Source organism: Tachyglossus aculeatus, chromosome 26 (assembly GCF_015852505.1).
Source record: "Tachyglossus aculeatus isolate mTacAcu1 chromosome 26, mTacAcu1.pri, whole genome shotgun sequence".
Lineage (NCBI taxonomy): Eukaryota > Metazoa > Chordata > Mammalia > Monotremata > Tachyglossidae > Tachyglossus > Tachyglossus aculeatus.
Window position 1 is genome coordinate 3,227,924 of NC_052091.1, and position 26,502 is coordinate 3,254,425.

Here is a 26,502-nt window from a genome sequence, read left to right on the forward strand (position 1 = left end):
AAGGAGGCGAGGAGGGGGAGAAGAAGAGGAGGGAGGGAAGGAGACGAGGAGGGGGAGAAGAGGAGGGAGGGAAGGAGACGAGGAGGGGGAGAAGAAGAGGAGGGAGGGAAGGAGTGAGGAGGGGGAGAAGGAGACGAGGGAGGGAAGGAGGCGAGGAGGGGGAGAAGAAGAGGAGGGGGAGAAGGAGACGAGGGAGGGAAGGAGGCGAGGAGGTACAGGAGAGGAGGGAGGGGCGAGGAGGGGGCGAGGAGGGGGAGAAGGAGAGGAGGGAAGGAGGCGAGGAGGGGGAAAAGGACAGGAGGGAGGAGGGCGAGGAGGGGTCGTGAGGAGGGGGAGAAGAAGAAGAGGGAGGGGGCGAGGAGGGGAAGAAGGAGCGAAGGGAGGGAAGGAGGCGAGGAGGCGGAGAAGGAGGAGAGGGAGGGGGTGAGGAGGGGGAGAAGGAGAGGAGGGAGGGAAGGAGGCGAGGAGGGGGAGAAGGAGAAGAGGGAGGGGGGAGGAGGGGGGAGAAGGAGAGGAGGGAGGGGGGGAGAAGGGAAAGATGCAGGGCGGTGGGGGGCCGGGGGAGGGGAGGGGGACCCAGCAGGCCCCAGCGGGGGAGGGAGGAGGGAGAGAGAGGAGGGGCGGGGGTCTGGGGCCCGGGGCCCGGGGAGCCGGGGCCCGGGGTCCGTGTCGGGGGAGGGGGCTCACGGGCCGGAACCCCCCGGCCCGGCCCGGCCCGGCCCGGCCCTGGCCGGCGGACAGCGGGTTAACGAGGGAAGAGGCTGCCACTTCCGGATGTGCTCATTGCTGGGGACGGGGGCACGGCCGGGCCCGGAGGACCCCCGCGCCCACACCGGGGCACAGGCAGCCGGACGGAGGCGCAGGCCGGGCCGGCCCCCCGGAGGGCCAGCCGCTCTCCCCCGGGCTGCCGAGACGCACGGGGGGCGGGGGGGCGGGGGCGGGCCCCGGGGCTGGGCCGGACCCTCCCCCAGCCCCCTCCCAGCGGGGGCCGGAGCCCCTCCTGCCCCCCGCGGGGCTCTCGCCTTCTCTCTTTCCTGCTCCCTTCCGGGCCGGACCGGGCCCGGGGGCGGCTGCCCCGCGGACATGCCGGCCTGGTGACCCGGAGCCGGGCCGGGAGCCGGAGCCGGAGGGGCGGCCGGGGACCGGGGGGTGGGGGTGGGGGGGATTCCTCCCTCTCCCCCCTCTGCCCCCTCTCCTCCCTCTCCCCCCTCCCCCCTTCCTTCCCACCCCTTCCCCTCCCCGCCCCCGCCGGCTCCGTGGATGGGCTCTCCGGGGGGCTGCCAGCTGATGCCCCCCCGGCCCGGCCGGTCCCAGCCGCTGAGGGCCGAGGGGGCGAGGGTCCGGGGGCCAGGCCGCTCCCCTCCCCACGCCCCCCGCCGCACCCCGGAGCCCGGGGGGAGCCTGCCCACCCCGGCCGGGCCGAGACGAGCTCCAGGCGGCCCATGGCCCAGCGGGTGAGTTGGCCCTCCCCCTCCCCGGCCCCCCGGCCCCCCGGCCCCCTTTGGCGGGCCCCTCTCCGCCCTCCGGCCCCACCGCCGGAGAGGCCGGCAGGGAAGGGAGGCGGTTTGACCCGCGCCAACCCGGCCCCGTGGGGACGGCGGATCATCCTCCTCGTCGATCCTATTTATTGAGCGCTTACTGTGTGCGGAGCACTGGGCTAAGCGCTTGGGAAGTCCAAGTTGGCAACATCTAGAGACGGGCCCTACCCAACGGTGGGCTCACAGTCTAGAAGGGGGAGACAGAGAACAAAACCAAACATACTCACAAAATAGAATAGGTATGGACAAGTAAAATAAACAGATAAATATTTATCTATTATAAATAGATAATAGATAAATTATCTGTTTATTTAGAGGGGTCGCAAAAGATCCCTCACCCTCCGGTTGGCTTTCCATCTCCCGGCGGCGGCGGAGGGGCGGGGGGGGGCTCAGGGATGCCCCTCCCTCCCTTTCCCGGGGGGCCGAGATGGGAGAGAGGATGGGGGGCGGCACGGCCAGAAGCTCAGGCCCCAAGTTTGCAAAGGATACTTGCGGTATTTGTTAAGCGCTTGCTCTCCCCCTCGTCCCCCTCTCCATCCCCCCCATCTTACCTCCTTCCCTTCCTCACAGCACCTGTATATATGTACAGATGTTTGTACATATTTATTACTCTATTTTACTTGTACATATATCTATTCTATTCATTTTATTTTGTTAGTATGTTTGGTTTTGTTCTCTGTCTCCCCCTTTTAGACTGTGAGCCCACTGTTGGGTAGGGACTGTCTCTAGATGTTGCCAACTTGGACTTCCCAAGCGCTTAGTCCAGTGCTCTGCACGCAGTAAGCGCTCAATAAATACGATTGATTGATTGATTGACTGAGACTGATTGTCTGATTCCCAGACTGAGCCCCTTCCTTCCTCTCCCCCCCCGTCCCCATCTCCATCCCCCCATCTTACCTCCTTCCCTTCCCCACAGCACCTGTATATATGTATATATGTTTGTACATATTTGTTACTCTATTTATTTTACTTGTACATATCTATTCTATTCATTTTATTTTGTTAGTATGTTTGGTTTTGTTCTCTGTCTCCCCCTTTTAGACTGTGAGCCCACCGTTGGGTAGGGACTGTCTCTAGATGTTGCCAACTTGGACTTCCCAAGCGCTTAGTCCAGCGCTCTGCACACAGTAAGCGCTCAATAAATACGATCGATTGATTGATTGATGTACCAAGCACTGTATTAAGCGCTTGACCAACGCGGGGGGATTGGGAGAGGACGGGGGAGGGTGCAAGGGTGTGTGCAAGAGTGTGGGACCCCGCGTGCGTTGGTGGGAGTCCGTGTGCAAGGGTGTGCGGGACATCGTGTGCGTGCAGGAGTGGGTTTGGGTGGGAGCGAACGACAGTGGGTTGGTGTGGGGGGAAGCAGGCTGATGCTGGTGGGCCGAGATGTGGGTCTGCGGAGAGGGGTGCGTATGTGACACCCCTTCCGATGTTCGAGCACACACCCGGGCACACCGACTGTACAGGTCTCTGCTGTCCCTGTGGTACACGCCCACGCCAACCCACGTGCGAACCCCAGAAACCGGCACAACCCACTCAGTTCGGCCTCCTGGGTGTGTTCCCTCCCCTGGTGTCTTTTAGACTGTGAGCCCACTTTTTTACACTGTGAGCCCACTGCTGGGTAGGGACTGTCTCTATAGGTTGCCAACTTGGACTTCCCAAGCGCTTAGTACTGTGCTCTGCACACAGGAAGCGCTCAATAAATACGATTGATTGATTGATTGGTGTCGCTTCACACTCCCCGACTCCCTCGTTTATCCTGCTCCACCCGGCTGCCCTTTGTGTGTGTGTGTGTGTGTATGTGTGTGTGTGTGTGTGTGTGTGTGTGTGTGTGTGTGTTGTGTGTGTGTCGGAGGAGAGACAGCCCGGGTCTCACGGTTGGATGTGGGGGGCTTCTCAGATGGGTCTCTGGATTCGGTGTCCCCGGTTGGACCTGTGCGTCTGCACACATGTGTCCGTATGTCAGGGGTGTATGTGTGACTGGGTGTACCTACGTGTGTTCAAGCGTGTGTCGGGGTGCCCCTGGGAGTGCGTATGTGTGTTTGTGGTGTGTGACGGGTCCACCGCATCCTCCAGAGCTGGCCTCCGAGTTTCAGAATCGGAACCGCTCCTCGGGTTTATTATTTAATAATAGCAAATTAATCCCGGCTCCGCCACTTACCGGCTGTGTGACTTTGGGCAAGTCACTTCGCTTCTCTGGGCCTCAGTTCCCTCGTCTGTAAAATGGGGATTCAGATTGTGAGCCCCACGTGGGACAACCTGATCGCCTTGTATCTACCCCCAGCGCTTAGAGCAGAGCCTTGCACGTAGTAAGCGCTTAACAAATACCATCATTATTATTTTTTTTCCGGATCGAGCGGGAATCCCGCATCCCCCGCATCGTCCCGGTCTCTCTCCCTCCCTCCCTTTCCCCCTCCACGACTCCTGCGGAGGAGCAGCCCGGCCTGGCCGGGAAGATCGAAGGATGAATGATGATGAACGGGCGGGAGGGCGGAGGGTCGGTCGCAGTTTGGGGGTGAAGATGGATAAATGCCTGAAACCGGGGAGTAGACCCCGGGGCGGGGGGCGAGGGCCAGGGCTTCATTCATTCAATCGTATTCATTGAGCGCTTATTGTGTGCAAAGCGCTGGACTAAGCGCTTGGGAAGTCCAAGTCGGCAACATATAGAGATGGTCCCTACCCAACACTGGGCTCACAGTCTAGAAGGGGGAGACAGACAACAAAACAAAACATGTAGACAGGTGTCAGAACCGTCAGAATTAATGGAATTATAGCTCGATGCGCATCATTAACAAAATAGAGTGGTAAATATGTACAAGTAAAATAAATGGAGTAATAAATCTGTACAAATATATACAAGAGCTGTGGGGAGGGGAAGGGGGCTTCCTCCCGGGCCTCCGGTCTCAGCCTCGCTTTCTCCCCTGGTCGGGCCTGGGAAGATTCCCCCCTCCCACTATAACGCGGATCTGTGGTTTTCTCCCTTCCGCGCTACAATGGGGTAGGCGGAAGGGGACAGTAAATAGACCAGCAAAGCCGCAACCCCTTACACACACAGACACACACAGACACACAGCCCGTTGTTGGGTAGGGATTGCTTCTATCTGTTGCCGAATTGTACTTTCCAAGCGCTTAGTTCGGTGCTCTGCACACAGTAGGCGCTCAATCAATACGATTGAATGAATGACCGAATACCCCCCACCCACTCTCATGTTCGAAAATAACCTCTGACCAAGAAGTGGAAACCTTTCCAGCGAAGCACATTTCCATTTCTCCCGCTCCAATTCCCGTGTCAGGACCTTTCCCCTCCCACACGCCAACTCCCTCCTCTTCCTCGCGGACAAGGCCCGGATCCAAGATGCCGAGGCCAATCAATCAATCAATCAATCAATCAATCGTATTTATTGAGCGCTTACTGTGTGCAGAGCACTGTACTAAGCGCTTGGGAAGTACAAGTTGGCAACATATAGAGACAGTCCCTACCCAACAGTGGGCTCACAGTCTAAAAGGGGGAGACAGAGAACAAAACCAAACCTACTAACAAAATAAAATAAATAGAATAGATATGTACAATTAAAATAAATAAATAAATAGAGTAATAAATATGTACAGACGGGGCCGGAGTCCCGAGGGGGAGAAAGACGGAGAGACTGAGGCAGAGAGAGTTGTGCGTGTGGGAGCGCGTGTGTGTTTGTGTGTGTCTGCGGAGGGGAGAGAAGTGCTCAGGAGTTTAAAGAAACTCGTCTTGGCTCGGCCGGCCGGCTCAGGGCGGGAGAAGGGCAATGATAATAATGCTGGCATTTGTTAGGCGCTTACAGTGCTTGGCACATAGTAAGCGCCTAACAAATTCATTCATTCAATCATATTTATTGAGCGCTTACTATATGCGGAGCACTGGACTAAGCGCTTGGGAAGAACAAGTCGGCAACATATAGAGACGGTCCCTACCCGACAGCGGGCTCACAGTCTAGAAGGGGGAGACAGACAACATAATTATGTGCCAAATACTGTTCAATCAATCAATCAATCGTATTTATTGAGCGCTTACTGTGTGCAGAGCGCTGTACTAGCACTTGGGAAGTCCAAGTTGGCAACATATAGAGACGGTCCCTACCCAACAGTGAGTGGGTTCACAGTCTAAGATCAATCAATCAATCAATCGTATTTATTGAGCACTTACTGTGTGCGGAGCACTGTACTAAGCTCTTGGGAAGTCCAAGTTGGCAACATATAGAGACGGTCCCTACCCAACAGTGAGTGGGCTCACAGTCTAAGACCAATCAATCAATCAATCAATCAATCGTATTTATTGAGCGCTTACTGTGTGCACAGCGCTGTGCTAAGCGCTTGGGAAGTCCAAGTTGGCAACATACAGAGACGGTCCCTACCCAACAGTGAGTGGGCTCACAGTCTAAGATAATGGGCAAACCAAATAACCGGGAAACTTCCAGCTTCTTCCCGGGGGAAAATCGTGGAGCGGCCCCCGGACGGCCGGGGGTCGCGGGATCATCATCATCAATCGTATTTATTGAGCGCTTACTGTGTGCAGAGCACTGTACTAAGCGCCTGGAAAGTCCAAGTTGGCAACATATAGAGACAGTCCCTACCCAACAGCGGGCTCACAGTCTAAAAGGGGGAGACAAAACCAAACATACTAACAAAATAAAATAAATAGAATAGATACGGACAAGTAAAATGAATAAATAAATAGATTAATGGGGTCGGGGGAGCCGGGGCGGCTGCTGCTGCTGCTCCTCCTCCCTCTCCTCCTCTTCTTCTTCCTCCTTCTGGTCCGGAGGCCGCTGACCGTGTCCCTCCGGGCCCTGTCCCTCGACAGTACGATGAGTTGGTGTACTACCCGGGCCTGGACGGTGTGGCCCGGGCCGGTTTTGGGGAGCGCCCCCCAGCCCCCGCCCCATCATCCTACGGAGCCCCCGGGACCCCGCAGCGCTCGGCTCTGCCCCCGGGCCTGGGGGGCGGCGACGCCCTGAAGAGAGACAAGGACGACATATATGGGTGAGGGGCTCCGGGGGGAGGAGGGGAGGTCGGATCCTTTTGGTTTTTTTTAGCCTTTTTGGAAATGCTAGTCATTCATTCATTCAATCATCATCATCATCTCTTCCTCCCTTCAAGGCCCTACTGAGCGCTCACCTCCTCCAGGAGGCCTTCCCAGACTGAGCCCCTTCCTTCCTCTCCTCCTCGTCCCCCTCTCCATCCCCCCATCTTACCTCCTTCCCTTCCCCACAGCACCTGTATATATGTATATATGGTTGTACATATTTATTACTCTATTTATTTTGCTTGTACATTTCTATCCTATTTATTTTATTTTGTTGGTATGTTTGGTTTTGTTCTCTGTCTCCCCCTTTTAGACTGTGAGCCCACTGTTGGGTAGGGACTGTCTCTATGTATTGCCAATTTGTACTTCCCAAGCGCTTAGTACAGTGCTCTGCACATAGTAAGCGCTCAATAAATACGATTGATTGATTGATTGATTATTTATTGAGCGCTTACTATGTGCAGAGCACTGTATTAAGCCCTTGGGAAGTACAAATCGGCAACATATAGAGACAGTCCCTACCCAACAGTGGGCTCACAGTCTAAAATCGTACTTATTGAGTGCTTGCTGTGTGCAGGGCACTGGACTAAGCGCCTGGGGAGTACAAGTTGGCAACAACGACCTCGCTGATTCATTCAATCGTATTCATTGAGGGCTTACTATGTGCAGAGCACCGTACTAAGCCCTTGGGAAGTACAAATTGGCAACATATAGAGACAGTCCCTACCCAACAGTGGGTTCACAGTCTAAAATCGTATTTATTGAGCGCTTACTGGGTGCAGGACACTGGACTAAGCGCTTGGGGAGTACAAGTTGGCAACAACGACCTCGCTGATTCATTCAATCGCATTTATTGAGCGCTTACTGTGTGCAGAGCACTGGACTAAGCGCTTGGGAAGTCCAAGTTGGGAACATATAGGGACGGTCCCTAGCCAACGACGGGCTCACAGTCTAGAAGGTCTTTTCGGAAGTACGGTGTGTCTCTCTGGAAGCAGGATTCACTTAGGAGACGCCGTTATGTGCGAAACGTTTTCCCACGCCAAACCCTCGGCTCGGGAAACACCAGGCAACAGTCATTTTGCTAAAGACATCGAGGCCCCCTTAAAGCAGCCCGATTCGTCCCATCTGGGAGTCGTGGGTTCTAATAATAATAATGATGATGGCATTTGTTAAGCGCTTACTATGTGCCAAGCACTGTTCTAAGCGCTGGGGTGATGCAGTGTGATCAAGTTGTCCCACGTAGGGCTCACAGTCTTAATCCCCATTTTTACAGATGAGGGAACTGAGGCTCAGAGAAGTTAAGTGACTTGCCCAAGGTCACACAGCAGACTTGTGGTGGAGCCGGGATTCGAACCCTTGACCTCTGACTCCAAAGCCCGTGCTCTTTCCACTGAGTCACGCTGCTTCTCTAATCTGTCGCATGTCTGCTGTGGGACCTTGGGGAAGTCACTTCACCTCTCTGGGCCTGGACCTTCTGGGTCAAAAGTCATGGGTTCATATCCCGGCTCCACCGCATGTCTGCTGTGGGACCTTGGGGAAGTCACTTCACCTCTCTGGGCCTGGACCTTTTGGGTCAGAAGTCACGGGTTCATATCCCGGCTCCACCGCATGTCTGCTGTGGGACCTTGGGGAATTCACTTCACCTCTCTGGGCCTGGACCTTCTGGGTCAGAAGTCATGGGTTGGGAAGCAGCGTGGCCCAGTGGAAAGAGCACGGGCTTTGGAGTCAGAGGTCATGGGTTCGAATCCCGACTGCTACATGTCTGCTGTGTGGCCTGGGGCAGGTCACTTAACTTCTCTGAGCCTCAATTCCCTCATCTGTAAAATGGGGATTAAGACTGTTAGCCCCACGTGGGACAACTTGATCACCTTGTATCCACCCCCCAGCGCTTAGAACAGTGCTCTGCACATAGTAAGCACTTAACAAATGTCATTATTATTATTATTATTATTATATCCCGGCTCCGCCGCATGTCTGCTGTGGGACCTTGGGGAAATCACTTCACCTCTCTGGGCCTGGACCTTCTGGGTCAGAAGTCACGGGTTCATATCTCGGCTCTGCCGCTTGTCAGCTGTGTGACTTTGGGCAAGTCACTTCACCTCTCTGGGCGTCAGTTCCCTCGTCTGGAAAATGGGGGTGAAGACTGCGAGCCCCTATGTGGGACAGGCACCGCGTCCAACCTGATTAACTTGTATCTACCTCAGCGCTTAGAATCAATCAATCAATCGTATTTATTGAGCGCTTACTGTGTGCAGAGCACTGTACTAAGCTCTTGGGAAGTACAAGTTGGCAACATATAGAGACAGTCCCTACCCAACAGTGGGCTCACAGTCTAAAACAGTCTAGAACAGTACTTGGCCCATAATAAGCGCTTAACAATTACTCATAATTATTAGCATTTAGGACAGTGCCTGGCACAAAGTAAGCGCTTACCAAATACCATAATTATCAGCGCTTAGTATGGTGCCTGGCACATAGTAAGCGCTTACCAAGAACCGTAATTATCAGCGCTTAGTACAGTGCCTGGCACATAGCCAGCTCTTAACAAATACTATTATTATTATTTTTTAAAAGCTGACTTTGTTGTAGACACTATACTAAGCGCTGCGGTAGATACAGGCTATTCAGGTTGGACACAGTCTCTATCCCACTTGGGGTTCACCTGATCCCCATATTACAGATGAGGGAACCGAAACACAAGAGAAGCCCATAGTCACGCAACAGACGAGGAAACCGAGCCCAGGATTTGAACTCAGATCCTTCAGACTCCAGGCCCGGGCTTTAGCCACTAGGCCACACTGCTACCTTTCCAGGGGATGGGGTGGAGCGGGGCCCCCTTGGTCAAATCAGACCCCATTACCTCATCATCATCATCATCAATCGTATTTATTGAGCGCTTACTATGTGCAGAGCACTGTACTAAGCGCTTGGGAAGTACAAATTGGCAACATATAGAGACAGTCCCTACCCAACAGTGGGCTGTACATGTACGCGCGGACACGGGTGTGTCTCTACCCGTGGGTTCAAATCCCGGCTCCGCCACTTGTCTGCTGTGTGACCTTGGGCAAATCGCTTCACTTCTCTGGGCCTCAGTTCCCTCATCTGTAAAACGGGGATTAAGATTGCGAGCCCCAAGTGGGACAAAGCGATGACCTTGTATGAGAAGCAGCGTGGCTCGGTGGAAAGAGCCCGGGCTTGGGAGTCGGAAGTCACGGGTTCCTAGCCCGGCTCTGCCGCTTGTCAGCTGTGTGACTTTGGGCAAGTCACTTCACTTCTCTGGGCCTCAGTTCCCTCATCTGTAAAATGGGGATGAAGACTGTGAGCCCCACGTGAGACAACCTGATCACCTTGTACCCTCCCCAGCGCTTAGAACGGTGCTTTGCACATAGTAAGCGCTTAATAAATGCCATCATTATTATTATTCTCTGGGCCTCAGTTCCCCCATCTGTAAAATGGGGATGAAGACTGTAAGCCCCGCGTGAGACAACCTGATCACCTTGTATCCTCCCCAGAGCTTAGAACAGTGCTTTGCACATAGTAAGCGCTTAATAAATGCCATCATTACTATTATTCTCTGGGCCTCACCTGTAAAATGGGGATGAAGACTGTGAGCCCCACGTGGGACAACCCGATCACCTTGTACCCTCCCCAGCGCTTAGAACAGTGCTTTGCACATAGCAAGCGCTTAATAAATGCCATCATTATTATTATTTTCTGGGCCTCATCTGTAAAATGGGGATGAAGACTGTGAGCCCCACGTGAGACAACCTGATCACCTTGTATCCCCCCCAGCGCTGCTTAGAACAGTGCGTTGCACATAATAAGCGCTTAACAAATGCCTTATTATCATTATTATTACCCCGGCGCTTAAAGCGGTGCTTGGCACGCAGTAAGCGCTTAACAAATACCATTATTATTATTATTACCCCGGCGCTTAGAACAGTGCTTGGCAGTACGCAGTAAGCGCTTAACAAACGCCATTATTATTATTATTATTATTATTATTATTATTACCCCGGCGCTTAGATCAGTGCTTGGCAGGCAGTAAGGACTTAACAAATGCCATTATTATTATTATTATTACCCCGGCGCTTAGAACAGTGCTTGGCACGCAGTAAGCGCTTAACAAATGCCATTATTATTATTATTATTATTATTATTATTACCCCGGCGTTTAGAACAGTGCTTGGCACACGGTAAGCGCTTAACAAACCCCATTATTATTATTATTATTACCCCGGCGCTTAGAACAGTGCGTGGCACGCAGTAAGCACTTAACAAATGCCATTATTATTATTATTATCATTACCCCGGCGCTTAGAACAGTGCGTGGCACGCAGTAAGCGCTTAACAAATGCCATTATTATTATTATTATTATTACCCCGGCGCTTAGAACAGTGCGTGGCACGCAGTAAGCGCTTAACAAATGCCATTATTATTATTATTATGATTATTACCCCGGCGCTTAGAACAGTGCTTGGCACGCAGTAAGCGCTTAACAAATGCCATTATTATTATTATTATTATTATTATTATTACCCCGGCGTTTAGAACAGTGTTTGGCACGCAGTAAGCGCTTAACGAATACCATCATTAGCATTACCTGTGAGTGCGGCTCTCCTTGGGCCACGAATCCTTAGTCGCCTTCAGCCCAGGTGGGATGGGGGGTGGGAGGGGAGGACGCCGACCCCCGGGACAGGCCCGGGCCTGACCCCGGCTGCCCCCCGGCCCCCTCCCCCCCCCCCCCCCCCAGGCACCCGCTGTTTCCACTGCTGGCCTTGGTCTTCGAGAAGTGCGAACTAGCCACCTGCTCCCCCCGAGACGGCTCCGGGGCCTACCCCGGCGGCGACGTCTGCTCCTCGGACTCCTTCAACGAGGACATCGCCGTCTTCTCCAAGCAGGTGAACCGCCGCGGCCTTAGTAAGCGCTTAGTACAGTGCTCTGCACACAGTAAGCGCTCAATAAATGCAATTGATTGACCCCCCGGGACCCTCCACGCGCATTCCCGCTCCCCCAGACGTGCGGGGGAGCACACTAAGGGTCTCTGGGGGTCCAGGCCTTGGGAGCCCTGGGGGTGGGGGGCCCTAGACGGTAATCGGGGTCTCTCTGTCCTCTCCCGCGCCCAGGTTCGCACGGAGAAGCCCCTTTTTTCCTCCAACCCGGAGCTGGATAACTTGGTGAGGATTTGGGCCCCGGGGGGTGGGGATTAGGGGAGGGGGACTGAACGGGTCGGGGGCCAGCATCATCCTCAATCGTATTTATTGAGCGCTTACTGTGTGCAGAGCACTGGACTAAGCGCTTGGGAAGTCCAAGTTGGCAACACATAGAGACAGTCCCTACCCAACAGTGGGCTCACAGTCTAAAAGAGTGGGCTCAGAGGGACTCCTCACGGAGGGTCGCCCTCTTTCTCGCTGTTTCTGCGACTGCCGGGTCTCTGTCGCTGCCCGGTCTCTGGTGATGATGATGATGATGGTATCTGTTAAGCGCTCACTATGTGCCGAGCACCGTCCCAAACGCTGCGGGGGATACAAGGTCATCAGGTGGCCCCACGTGGGGCTCACAGTCTTCACCCTCATTTTACAGATGAGGGAACTGAGGCACAGAGGACTTAAGTGACTTGCACTGATTTTGTTAATGATGTGCTTTTAGCTTTAATTCGATTTGTTCTGACGACTTGACACCTGTCCCCATGCTTTGTTTTGTTGTCTGTCTCCCCCTTCTAGACGGTGAGCCCGTTGTTGGGTAAGGACCGTCTCTATGTGTTGCCAACTTGGACTTCCCAAGCGCTTAGTAATAATAATAAATAATGATAGCATTTATTAAGCGCTTACTATGTGCAAAACAGTGTTCGAAGCACTGGGGAGGTTACAAGGTGATCAGGTTGTCGTCCCACGGAGGGCTCACAGTCTTAATCCCCGTTTTTACAGATGAGGTAACAGTGCTCTGCACACAGTAAGCGCTCAATAAATACGATTGAATTGAAATGAATGAATGAATGAAAGTCACCCAGCAGACAAGTGGTGGAGGCGGGATTAGAACCCACGACTACTGGGATCTCTTATGCTGCTGGATCCCTGGCAGTGCGGGGCCTCTGTCTGTCTCCCCCTTCTAGACTGTGAGCCCACTGTTGGGTAGGGACTGTCTCTATATGTTGCCAACTTGTACTTCCCAAGTGTTTAGTACAGTGCTCTGCACACAGTAAGCGCTCAATAAATACGATTGAATGAATGAATGAATGAATGAATGCCAGCTCTCTGGCTGCGTCGGGCCAGTCAGTCAGTCAGTCGTATTTAATGAGCTCTTACTGGGTGCAGAGCACTGTCCTAAGCGCTTGGGAGCTTGGGAGAAGACAATACAACAATAAACAGACGCATTCCCTGCCCACAGCGAGTTTACAGTCGGGAGGTGGGGGAGATGGCCATGAATAGAAATAAATAAATGACAGATATGGACATAAGTGGTGGGTGGCTGGGAGAAGGGAAGAGCAAAGAGAGTAAGTCAGGGTGAAGCAGAAGGGAGTGGGAGAAGAGGAAAGGAGGGCTTAGTCAGGGAAGGCTTCTTGGAGGAGGTGGGCCTTCGGTGAGACTTGGAATTTTAGACTGTGAGCCCACTGTTGGGTAGGGACTGTCTCTATATGTTGCCAACTTGTATTTCCCAAGCACTTAGTACAGTGCTCTGCACACAGTAAGCGCTCAATAAATATGATTGATGATGATGATGATGATGATGAATGGGGGGAGATTTATTGTCGGTTAGACGAGGGAGGTCGTTCCAGGCCAGAGACTGGAATTGGGCAAGAGGTCAGGGGCGAGATAGAGAGATGGAGGTCCAGTGAGAAGATTGGCATTAGAGGAGCGAAGTGTGCGGGTTGGATTGGAGTAGAAGAGTAGCGAGGTGAGGTAGGAGGGAGCAAAGTGAGTGACTGCTTTAAAGTCCATGGTGAGGAGTTTCTGTTTGTCAGGGAGGTGGATGGGCAACCACTGGAGGGTCTTGAGGAGTGGGAAATCTGGACTGAACGCGTTTGTAGAAAGTGGGTGGGGTCTCTGACGTTGCCGGGCCTCTCTCCGGCTGTGTCGCCCCCCCCACCCCCCCAGATGATCCAGGCCATCCAGGTGCTGCGGTTTCATCTGTTGGAGCTGGAAAAGGTGAGTGTCCCCTGTCCTTCACCCTGCCTCCCCCTTCTGCTCTCGCCAGTGTGTCTCCTCTGCTCTCCCCCGCCTCCTGCCCCACCAGGATCTCCTCTCCAAAGCCTTGGAAGAACAACTGCCCCTCTTCCATCCCCTCTTCCACCCCCTCCAGCTGTAGGCCTCGGGTCTCCCTCTGCCCCTGCACTATTGGACGGTGCCACGGGCCCCTTTCCCTGGTCCTCGGGACCCCTGCCGCCTGGCGCTTAGTACAGTGCTCTGCACGTAGTAAGCGCTCAATAAATACGATTGATGATGATGGCAGTGCCCACCCCCTCCCGCCGGCGCCCCCTGGCGGCGCCCCCTGGCGGCTCTCCGGCCACGGCGCCCCCTGGCGGTGCCCACAGGTGCACGACCTCTGCGACAACTTCTGCCACCGCTACATCACCTGCCTCAAAGGGAAAATGCCCATCGACCTGGTGATTGACGACCGCGACGGTGTCGCCAAGTCGGACCTGGAGGATTTCCCGGGATCCTGTCCCAGCCTGGCAGACCAGGTGCGGCGGGCGGGGGTGCAGGGGGCGGGGGGAGGGAGACCCTTACCGAGGGGGGCAGAGCGGGGAGTGGGCAGGAGGCAGTGGGCAGGAGAGAGCGCGGCCTTGGGCACACAGATACATACATATGCCAATACAGTCAGGCCCCCATATACACACCCACACACACCTATAAACACCCACGCAGACAAGCCCAGATACACACAGACACCCTTAAACGACGCAGACAAGCACACAAACAGACAGATCATCATCATCAATCGTATTTATTGAGCGCTTACTGTGTGCAGAGCACGGTGCTAAGTGCTTGGGAAGCACAAATCGGCAACATCTAGAGACAGTCCCCACCCAACAGGGGGCTCACAGTCTAAAAGGGGGAGACGGAGAACAAAACCAAACATGCTAACAAAATAAAATAAACAGAATAGATATGTACAAGTAAAATAAATAAATAATAAACAAATAAATAAATAAATACGACTGAATGAATGAAAGAAGGAAAAGGCTTAACCCCGCGACCCTGTATATATACATGTATATATACATACCTGTATCATCATCAATCGTATTTATTGATAAGCAGATAAACACACATCAACCCTCACAGACACACCAGTACACGTGCGTCCTGACCGAAGACACAGTTTCAGACGAAAGGCCCACACCCACATGTACACACTCTGGCACCCAATGATAGAAGCACCCACATTCCACCTCCACCTTTTTGTGTGAGTGAAGTTGTAAGTTTGTGTGTGTGTGTCAATGATAGAAGCACATTCCACCTCCACCTTTTTGTATGAGTGAAGTTGTAAGCGTGTGTGTGTGTGTCAATCATCTTTACTGAGCGCTTACTGTGTGCAGAGCACTGTACTAAGCGCTTGGGAAGTACAAATCGGCAACATATAGAGATGGTCCCCTTTTGGGGGGAGAGCGGAGCTTTACCTCTCCTGGCCACCCCCAAACCTTGCTGGTTTGAATAATAATAATAATGGCATTTACTAAGCGCAAATCACTGTTCTAAGCGCTAGGGAGATTGCAGGTAGGTCAGGTTGTCCCACGGGGGGCTCCCAGTCTTCATCCCCATTTTACAGATGAGGGAGCTGAGGCCCAAAGAAATGAGGTGGCCTGCCCAAAGTCACACAGCTGACAGTGGGCAGAGCCGGGATTCGAACCCATGACCCCTGACTCCAAAGCCCGTGCTCTTTCCACTGAGCCACGCTGCTTCTCTATGCCGGCCCCCACCTTTTTTAAAAAGGCCCCCAGCGAGGCCCCTCTCTTCACCCCCGGATCCCCTGCTGCTTGGGGAAGGGGCCTAGAAGCCAGGCGCCGGGCTGCCTCCCAGCCTCCCCCAAAGGGGCCTCTCACCCGCCCAGTCCTTTTAACCCATTCCTGCACGAATGGGGGCAAATGCCGACCCTCTCCCCTTTCTCTTTCACCCCCTCCCCTTTCTCTTTCACCCCCGCTCCACCTTCCTAACCCCTTCCACCCCGGGCTGCGGGGTTGGGGGTGGGGAGGGGGCTGTGCCTCTGGGTTAATCAGAGGGGCCGGGGGGCGGCCCTCGGAGACCCGGGGGGTGGGGGTCGCGGGGCTGCGGCGGGAGAGCAATCCGAGCCGCAGCCCCTGCGGCTTAATTGTTCCCAGGAGCCGGGCCGCCTTTGAACTGGGATTTCGGGGGGTCGGGGAAGGGGAAAGAGCCTGGGGCCCCCCCAGGATGAGGCGGGAGGCCAAGAGCCGGCTCTTTCGGCTTTGATCCTTTCCCGCGAAACCCCAGGGACATTCGGAGCGGTCAGGCCGGGCCGGAGCCCTGGGATCATCCCTGCGAAGGGATTCGAACCCAGGTCTCCGGCCTGCTGCGGCCTCCGCCGGAGCCTCCCCCCGGGCTGGGACCGGCCAAAACCGGCCATCTCCCCCTGCCCCGTCCTGGGACCGGCCAAGACTGACCATCTCAGTCGGAAGCAGCGTGGCTTAGTGGAAAGAACACGGGCTTGGGAGTCGGGAGTCGTGGGTTCAAATCCAAGGCTCCGCCAACTGTCAGCCGTGTGCCTTTGAGCGAGTCACTTCACTTCTCTGTGACCTCATCTGTAGACCGTGAGCCCCCCGTGGGACAGCCTCATCACCTTGTAACCTTGTAACCTCTCCAGCGCTTAGAACAGTGTTTTGCACAGAGTATGCGCTCAAGCGCTCAGACTGAGCCCCTTCCTTCCTCTCCCCCTCGTCCCCCTCTCCATCTCCCCATCTTACCTCCTTCCCTTCCCCACAGCACCTGTATATATGTATATATGTTTGTACATATTTATTACTCTATTTATTTTATTTGTACCTATCTATTCTATTTATTTTATTTTGTTAGTATGTTTGGTTTTGTTCCCTGTCTCCCCCTTTTAGACTGTGAGCCCACTGTTGGGTAGGGACTGTCTCTCTATGTTGCCAATTTGTACTTCCCAAGCGCTTAGTACAGTGCTCTGCACCAAGTAAGCGCTCAATAAATACGATTGATGATGATGAATAAATGTCATTATTATTATTATCATTGTTATTATCTCCCCCTGCCCCGTCCCCAGTCTAGTTCGTGGATGCCCGAGCAGGACGAGGCCTGCTCCGCGCTCTCTCTCTCGGCGACCCCGGGGCCTTCCAGCGGCGGCTTCGTCTCCCAGAGCGGGGATAACTCCAGCGAGCAAGGTCGGGGGAAGCGGCTGGGAAAGGGATGGGGGAAGCGGCTGGGAAAGGGATGGGGGAGGTGGCCGGAGCTGGAAGGGGCAGGGGGTGGGGGCAATGACCCTGCGGTAGAATATCCCACCGGGGAGGAGGAGCGTTAGGCCCCGGGAGGACCCTGGAGTCCCCCCGCATCTGGCTTCTGCCTCCCCGGGCCAGCTTCCCCCGGCTGGGACCGGTGGGAGGGGGAGGCAGGGGGATGGACGCGATGACCTCTGGAGGCCCTCGCCCCCTGGGATCCCGTAGGGGTCCGTCAGGGCAGATGGTCGCTCCCGGTCGCTTGGCGGTGGCAGGGTTAGTAGTAAACACCTGGCTGCTACCCTTCCCTGGAGTCCATTCGTTCATTCAGTCGTATTTATGGAGCCCTTACTGTGGGCAGAGCACTGTACTAAGCGTTAGGGAAGTGCAAGTCGGTAACGCATAGAGACGGTCCCTACCCAATAACGGGCCCGGCCTGACCCCTCTTCCCCCCCCCCCGCCCCACTTCCCCCTCCTCCCAGCTCCTGGCTCCAGCTAATTGCCGTTCGTCTGGGTCAAGGGTCGCGCCCCCCCGCCCTTCCCCGGGCAACCAGGAACACAGCGGCTTTGTGTCCCGGACCCCCGGCCCCTCCGCCGGGCCGGGGCAGGGAGTTCCCGGCCGGACGCGGAGACCACGGCCCAGGGGACGAGGCTCGGGTGGGAGGCGCCCCTGGCGCCAACGGAACCCATTCCTCCTCCTCGCCCCCCTCACCATCCCTCCTTCCCGAGACCCCTCAACCCGGCGCCTCCTGCCTCACCCAGTCCCCATCCAACCGCCCCCAGGCTTCATCTATCTGCCCCAGCCCCCATCCCATCCTCTGCCTCTATGCACATTTGCACATTTTACTATGTGCAATGCACTGTTCTAGGCGCAGGGGAGGTTACAGCGCTTAGAACAGTGCTTTGCACATAGTAAGCGCTTAACAAATACCATTATTATTATTATTATTATTAGGCCGTTGGGGCTGGTGGGCATGGCCTCCCGGGGTGCGGCCCTACTGCTCCCGGCTGTGAGCCCGTTGTTGGATAGGGACCGTCTCTATATGTTGCCAACTTGGACTTCCCAAGCGCTTAGTCCAGTGCTCTGCACACAGTAAGCACTCAATAAATACGATTGAAGGAATGAATGTCTCGTTCCAGTCTTTGGCCCCGGCCCAGCGGGAGCCCCTGCCTCTCTTTCCGGGTGTCTCTCCGGTCCCTGCCCTTCTCTCTCCTTCCGGGCCCTTTCTGTCTGTCTCTGGGCGGCACTCCGTCTCTGACGGTCTCTGTCCCTTCCCTCGTCTCCCCGGGCTCAGTTGTTAATTGGCCTCCCCTTCCCCATCTCCCCAAGTCACAACCAGACCCCAATCAATCAATCGTATTTATTGAGCGCTTGCTGTGTGCAGAGCACTGTACTAAGCGCTTGGGAAGTACAAGTTGGCAACATATAGAGACAGTCCCTAGGGAGGAGGGGAGGGAGAGTCGGGGGAGCCCCCCGCCCGCCCCCCTTCACGCGAGCAGGAAAGTTACTCTCTATTTTTAAGTAAGACGGAACTTTTCTTTAAAAGCCAGAGCAGGTCGGGTGATGAAAGGATTCCGCTCGACCATTCATTCATTCATTCGATCGTATTTATTGAGCGCTTAATGTGTGCAGAGCACTGGACTAAGCGCTTGGGAAGTACAAGTTGGCAACATATAGAGACGGTCCCTACCCACCCCACCGGGGTTATTTTATTTTGTTAGTATGTTTGGTTTTGTTCTCTGTCTCCCCCTTTTAGGCTGTGAGCCCACTGCTGCGTAGGGACTGTCTCTATATGTTACCAACTTGTACTTCCCAAGCGCTTAGTCCAGTGCTCTGCACACAGTAAGCGCTCAATAAATACGATTGATGATGATGATGATTATTTGGGGGCGAATTCTGGTCAGGGGCTGGAGGGCTGGGGTGGTCCAGCGGACTGACGCCGGTCTTGCCCCTCCCCCCCCCCCCCGCTCCCCAGTTCACCCGGAGGCTCTCGGGGGGCTCCCGGTGACGACCCCTTCCCCCTCCGGCCCTCCCCCAGGTGACTGCCTGGAGCCCAGCGTGGCCTCGCCCAGCACCGGGGAGGATGATGAACTAGACCGGGACCGCAAGCGGAACAAGAAGCGCGGCATCTTCCCCAAGGTGGCCACCAACATCATGCGGGCCTGGCTCTTCCAGCATCTCTCGGTGAGGGGTCGCAGCCCCCCAAGCCCCCCAACCCCACGGAGAGGAAGAGGGCGTGGGGGGATCTCCGACAGACAGGCAGGCAGAGGTAGAGAAGCAGTCCAGCGTTTAGAACAGTGCTTTGCACATAGTAAGCGCTTAACAAATGCCATTATTATTAGCGTGGCTCAGTGTTAAGAACCCGGACTGGGGAGCCAGGGGTCGTGGGTCCTAACCTCGGTTCTGCCACCTGTCATCTGTGTGACCTTGGACGAGTCACTTAATAATAATGTTGGTATTTGTTAAGCGCTTACTATGTGCCAAGCGCTGGTCTAAGTGCTGGAGGAGATGCAAGGTAATCAAGGTTGCCCCACGTGGGGCTCACAGTCTTAATCCCCATTTTGCAGATGATTGAACTGAGGCACAGAGAAGTTAAGTGACTTGCCCGAAGTCACACAGCTGACAAGTGGTGGAGTGGGGATTAGAACCCATGTCCTCTGACTCCCCAGCCCGTGCTCTTTCCACTGAACCACACTGCTTCTCTTCTCTGGGCCTCAGTTCCCTCATCTGTAAAATGGGGGTGAAGACTGTGAGTCCCACGTGGGATAACCTGATTACCTTGTACCCACCCCAGCGCTTAGGACAGTGCTTGGCACGTAGTAAGCGCTTAACAAATACCAACGTTTTTATTATTACTTGAAGGGTCTGAAGAGGCAGAGGTGGGGGGCCGGGGGGAGACCCCCGCGCCGAGCCGAGCTACGGGTTCGAGTCCCGGGCCTGACGGGCTGGAGGCCTTGGCCGCCACCGCCCGCCCGCTCCCCGGTTAGTTACACAAAGCCGAGTTAATGAACGCTGACCAATTAGGGACTAATTGAAGGAGCTATAAACCTATTAAGGGCTGGCGAGGGTAATCCATCCGAGGCAATTACCCTGAACCCAGACGCCCCGGCTTGACTAACCGCACAGTCACTGCCAGCGACACCCGCCCCAGCGCCCCCCCCCATACACACACACACACACACACACACACACACACAGAGACACGTGCTGACACACACAGACACTCGTGCTAACATACGGAGCCACAAGCCCACTGACATGGAGACCCACACTCACACAGACACAGGGAGTCCTACCCACAGACTGACAAGACACACGGGCACGCTCACAATCCATCCATCACTGGTATTCAATAATAATAATAATAATAATAATAATAATAATGGCATTTATTAAGCGCTTACTATGTGCAAAGCACTGTTCTAAGCGCTGAGGAGGTTACAAGGTGATCCGGTTGTCCTACGGGGGGGCTCACAGTCTTCATCCCCATTTTACAGATGAGGGAACTGAAGCACAGAGAAGTGAAGTGACTTGCACACAGCTGGCAAGTGCCAGAGCCGTGATTTGAACCCACGACCTCTGACTCCAAAGCCCGGGCTCTTTTTTTCCACTGAGCCACGCTGGTATTTATGGAGTGCTTGCTGTGTGCAGAGCACTGTACTTAGCGCTTGGGAGAGGACAAATAGGAAGGGGAACAGATTTTTACACCCCTTAATTATCAGGGAAACAGGCCCCAGAGAGATTAAATTACTTTTTAAAAAGAAAAATGGTATTTGTGGAGCACTTACTCGGTGCCAGGCACTGACACAGGGAGTGAAACACACGAGGCACAGAGACACCCAAATGCACACCCAGGCACAACAATTCATACAGACAGGGGCAGGAGAGACTGAACACAGAGTGGTACACACACACACACGTGTACACAGAATCCTTTCCCCCCCTAAGAGACAAGGAAAAACTTGTGGTCCAAAAGACAGGCATACACACATCCCACAAACACCGCCACCCCACCTCAATCAGAGAGACAAGGAAAAATGTACAGACATGAACACACCGATCCTTTACATTCATTCATTCAATCGTATTTATTGAGTGCTTACTGTGTGCAGAGCACTGTACTAAGCGCTTGGGAAGTACAAGTTGGCAGCATATAGAGACGGTCCCTACCCAACAACGGGCTCAGCTATAGACACAAGCCGAATTACAATTCCATCCGGAGACGGACACACAGGCAGACACGGAGACAGAGCCACACGTACAAAGCCCAGAGACCCACGTACACAGCAACAGAGGCCCATGTAGGCCGACGGGCTCACCCTGAGCCCCAGACTAGGTGTCTTGGCACCCTGATGCAGGTGGCTACCTTTGGGCAGAATCCTGTAGTTGGGGGGACGTTGGGGCCGGGGGTGGGGGGGTGTCTGGGGCTGGAGGGTGAGGGGACAGCATGGAAATGTCAACATCCTTGAGGGTGGAGAGGTGATAGTCCAGTTTCCCAAATCTCCCGCCCTGGAGGCGTCTCTGCCATCCCCCACCCTGCCCACCCCCATGCAGCCTGGGGCCCAAAGCTGGCAGTGCCCGGCTTGCCCACCCCCACCTCTGATCCCGATCCTATGACCCCTGTGACCTCTGGTCGAGGCCCGGCCTGAATGGCGGATCCCGTTGCCATGGCAGCAGCTGGGGGCGCCCCTCCCCCCCCGCCCCTCCTCGTTTGATGGAGGGAGCCAGGGGAGGGGAGGGGGCGGGAGAAGGGTCTCAGCTCATCCATCATGGGGCCTGTCAAGCTCCGCGGCCCGGGGGCGGGTGGGGTTCCGAGGAGGGAGGATGAACAGCGTGGCGGGGGCCGGAGAGCCCTCGCAGGCCTTTTATCACTGGGCTGCCCTGCCTCCAGCCCCCCTCCCCTCTCCCCCCCCCCCCCCCGGCCTGGAGAAACAAGGGGCTGTGTGTTCTTTCGCCATCTGCTAGGGCTCAGGATGGGGGGAGGGGGCTGTGGCCCGAGGCGGGGGGCCGGGGGCAATACTGGAGGGGGGCGATGTCCCTTGGGGGTCAGCGTGGACCAAGGTGGGGGCGGGGAACTGCAGGGGGGGTGGGGAGCCTTCTGGCATCTCCCAGGATGGAGGCTATGGCAGGTGATGCCCGCGCCTTTCGCACTCAGCACCCGTACCCCTCAGAGGAGCAGAAGAAGCAGCTGGCTCAGGACACGGGCCTCACCATCCTCCAAGTCAACAATTGGTAAGAAACTGGGTGGGCAGCGGGCAGAGAAGGGAGGCCCTGAATCTCGTCCCCCTGTCTCTGTCTCTCTCCTCAGCTGCACCCCCCGGCCTCGTCCTCCCTCTCCCCCCCCCCAGCCCCCCAACCTCCGCTGCCCTGGGGGGTCATTCATTCATTCACTCGTATTTATTGAGCGCTTACTGTGTGCAGAGCACTGGACTAAGCGCTTGGGAAGTCCATCCCTACCCAACGACGGGCTCCCAGTCTAGAAGGGGGAGACGGACAGCAAAACAAAACAGGTGGACAGGTGTCAAGTCGTCAGAACAAATAGAATTAAAGCTAGATGCACATCATTAAGTCAATAGAATGGTAAAGGTGTACAAGTAAAATAGAGTGATAAATCTGTACAAACATATATACAGGTGCTGTGGGGAGGGGAAGGAGGTAGGGCGGGGGGAGGATGGGGAGGAGGAGAGGAAAAAGGGGGCTCAGTCTGGGAAGGCCTCTTGGAGGAGGTGAGCTCTCAGTAGGTCACAGCCGCTCCGGCTCCTGCAGGTTCATTAACGCCCGGCGTCGGATCGTGCAGCCCATGATCGACCAGTCGAACCGCACAGGTAATAATAGTAACGATAATAATAATAATAATAATAATGATGATGATAATGGTGGTGGCATTTGTTAAACTCTTCCTATGTGCCAGGCACTGTACTAAGCCCTGGGGTGGATACCAGCAAATCGGGTTGGACACAGTCCCTGCCCCATGTGGGGCTCACAGTCTCAAATAATAGCGATTGCACGGTGTATGCCCCGGCCTGGGAGTGAGAAGGTCATGGGTTCGAATCCCGACTCTGACACTCGTCTGCTGCGTGACCTCGGGCAGATCACTTCACTTCTCTAGGCCTCAGCGGCCTCATCTGTAAAATGGGGCTCGAGACCGTGAGCCCCAAGTGGGACAGGGACTGCGTTCAACCCGATTAGCTCGTATCCACCCCAGCGCGTTCAAGTGCCTGGCACTTAGCGCTTAACAAAGAATAATAATCATTATAGAGAAGCAGCGTGGCTCAGTGGAAAGAGCCCGGCCTTTGGAGTCAGAGGTCATGGGTTCAAATCCCGACTCCGCCAATTGTCAGCTGTGTGACTTTGGGCAAGTCACTTCACTTCTCTGGGCCTCAGTGACCTCATCTGCAAAATGGGGATGAAGACTGTGAGCCCCCCGTGGGACAGCCTGATCACCTTGTAACCTCCCCGGCGCTTAGAGCGGTGCCTTGCAGTAAGCGCTTAATAAATACAATCATTATTGTTATTATTATTGTTATTTAAGCGCTGACTATGTGCCAGGCTGGAGCGGGGTGGGGGTGGAGGTGGAGTCCGGAGGGTAGAGCCAGCCTCAATCCGCTGCCCCCCTCCCCGCCGAACAGGACAAGGAGGTGTGTACAGCCCCGAGGGTCCCCCAATGGCGGGGTACGTTATGGACACCCAACAACACATGGCCACCCGCCCGCCAGGTCAGTCCCCTGCCGGTGTGTGTGTTTGTGAGTGGGTGTGTGTGTGTGTGTGTGTGTGTGTGTAGTACCCGATGAGGGGCCCGCGACCACCGTGGGCATCATTAGAGAGGAAATGCATCCTGCACATCCCCTCACTGGTGCCAGCCCTCGGACCCCAGACCCAACCGTGCCCGGGGACTATTTCCCAACCCCTGTTAGCAGAGGGATGGTCCCACACCGGGCCCCCGCAACGAGGGGCTTTGGGTTGGATGTCGTGGCCCCCGAGGGTGGACTCACCCCTTAAAGGCCCAGTGGGGCTTTAGAGGTTAAGATTCTGGGGGGGGGGGGGGGGGGGAATCGGGCTAGCGGATGGGCCTTACTGTCTCTGTCCCTTCTAGGAGCGATGGGTGGCATGGGCATGGAAGGACAGTGGCATTACATGTAGCCGGCACCTTGACGTTGGGGACGGTAAGTGCTGGGAGGGTGGGAAGGCCTGGGCCCAGGAAAGGCCGGCTCGCCCCTCCCCAGAAGCAGCTGCACGGGAGGGGAGATGGATGGGAGACGGGGCAGCAGGATGGCTTAGATGTCGGCCCTTAAAATGTCGCTCTCTGCCCGCCCTCGGAGTAACCTGGGGTGGGGGAGAGGGGTGAGGGAGGAGCTGGAGGCCGGGGGCCGGGCTTCCTTCCCTCCCTCTTCGTTCCCTGGAGCCGTGCTAAGGACCGTGAAGAGGGAGAAAATCCGGCGGTGAATGGGAGGCAGGGGAGGGGGCCACTCAGCGGCGCCGTGGCCAATCGCTGTGACTGTTCAGACCCCGGCCCGGCCTGGGGTTAGAGCATCCAGGGCTGTCGGGAGGGGAGCCCCCCGAGCCCTCTCCCCCTTCTCCCCCCAGCCCACCGGATCCTCCAATCCCCCCTCCCCTCGGCCCCATTTGCCGCTTCTCCTTTCATCATCATCAATCGTATTTATTGAGCGCTTACTATGTGCAGAGCACTGTACTAAGCGCTTGGGAAGTACAAATTGGCAACACAATTTTCGCTTACATCCCCCCCACTCTCCACCCTATTTCTCTCCCCGACGTCCCCGCTGGCTCATCCCCCTCTCTCCATCTCTGTCTCTCTGTGGCCTATAGGGTTGGAGTGGGCCGAGGACGTTTCATTCATTCATTCATTCAATCGTGTGTGCAAAGCACCGTGTGCTAAGCGCTTGGGGGGAGAACACTAAATGATGACACGTTCCCTGCCCACAGTGAGCTTAAAAATAATAATCATCATCATCATCATCATCATCAATCGTATTTATTGAGCGCTTACTATGTGCAGAGCACTGTACTAAGCGCTTGGGAAGTACAAATTGGCGACATATAGAGACAGTCCCTACCCAACAGTGGGCTCACAGTCTAAAAGGGGGAGAGAGAGAATAATAATAATAATAATAATAATGGCATTTGTTAAGCGCTTACTATGTGCAAAACACTGTTCTAAGCACTGGGGGGATACAAGGTGATCAGGTTGTCCCGCGTGGGGCTCACAGTCATCATCCCCATTTTACAGATGAGGGAACCGAGACTCCGAGAAATTAAGTGACTTGTCCAAGGTCACACAGCAGACATGTGGCGAAGCCGGGATTCGAGCCCACGACCTCTGACTCCAAAGCTCGTGCTCCGTCCACGGAGCCACTCTGCTTCCAGTCTAGAGGGGGAGACGGACATTAATAGAAATAAGTAAATAAATGAATGATGATAAATTCCAGAAGCAGCATGGCTCAGTGGAAAGAGCATGGGCTTTGGAGTCAGAGGTCATGGGTTCAAATTCCGGCTCCGCCAACTGTCAGCTGTGTGACTTTGGGCAAGTCACTTCACTTCTCTGGGCCTCAGTTCCCTCATCTGGAAAATGGGGATTAAGACTGTGAGCCCCATGTGGGACAACCTGATTACCTTGTATCCTCCCCGGCACTTAGAACAGTGCTTTGCACATAGTAAGCACTTAACAGCCACCATCATTATTATTATTATCTCCCAGGGGCCCATAGACCTTCTGTCCTGGCCTGACCTCCCTCTCTCTCTCTTTCTTTGGCCCATCCGTGCGCTGCTGCTACCTCTGGGGAGGGGCTGTCCCCTCTGTCCAGTGGGGACAGTGCGCCCTGGGTGGAGGGGGAGCTCTAATTGTGTCTCTCCCTCCTTCCTCCTATAGTGCAGGCTCTCAGCAGGCTCCAGGAACCATGGGGACGACGGTCCGGGACCCCCCTCCTTCCCCCAACTAGGGTCCGCTCCCCCGGCCGGCCTCATCCGCTGTCCCGTGGACCCCCCACCTTCCTCGCCTACCTCCTCGGCTGACCCCAGAGCACTGAGCTGCGACCTGTGACCCCTGCCACTCACTGGCCCCCCAGCCTCGTTCAGACGGCCGGAAACCTTGGAGGAGAAATCTTTGGGGGCCGGGGCCGGGCGGGAACGCCCGGCGGGGCGAGAAAGACTCCCACGGTCTCACGATCACTAAGGAGAGAGAGTGGCTGGGCAGGCGGGCCCACCCTCGGAGAGAAACGCGGCTCAGCGATCAGGCCCTGGGGGTCATCCCGGCCATTCCCCAGCCTCCGGACAGAGCTGCCCCTGCCCAGGCCCAGGCAGCGGCTACTTGGAAGGACAGAGGGACACGCAGGACAGATGAGCTGGCCGAGCCCCGGTCTCCGCCCCGGGTGGGCAGGGGGGTCGGAAAGGGACTGGAGAGACGGTGGCTGGCTGGAGGAGGGGGCGATTTCTTTGCTCTTTTCTGGGGCTCGTTTCGGTCAGTCTCGATTTTTATGATAAAAA

At 55.4% G+C, this 26,502-nt stretch overlaps 1 protein-coding gene across 2 annotated transcripts; it reads left to right on the forward strand.

The window, feature by feature from the left end:
- The first annotated feature begins 1,368 nt into the window (after positions 1 to 1,368).
- Positions 1,369 to 26,502, forward strand: MEIS3 (Meis homeobox 3). 2 transcript variants are annotated; one of them, XM_038767104.1, is made up of 13 exons: positions 1,369 to 1,454; positions 6,373 to 6,551; positions 11,349 to 11,496; positions 11,722 to 11,772; positions 13,690 to 13,740; positions 14,127 to 14,276; positions 16,835 to 16,952; positions 19,043 to 19,188; positions 22,160 to 22,236; positions 22,771 to 22,829; positions 23,634 to 23,720; positions 24,098 to 24,167; positions 25,889 to 26,502. In XM_038767104.1, exons 1-12 carry the CDS (start codon positions 1,443 to 1,445, stop codon positions 24,142 to 24,144), a joined length of 1,125 nt encoding a protein of 374 aa, XP_038623032.1. In that variant the 5' UTR covers positions 1,369 to 1,442; the 3' UTR covers positions 24,145 to 24,167; positions 25,889 to 26,502. The 2 variants fall into 2 exon arrangements, with proteins under 2 accessions (XP_038623032.1, XP_038623033.1); XM_038767105.1 differs by having other exon boundaries at positions 25,894 to 26,502.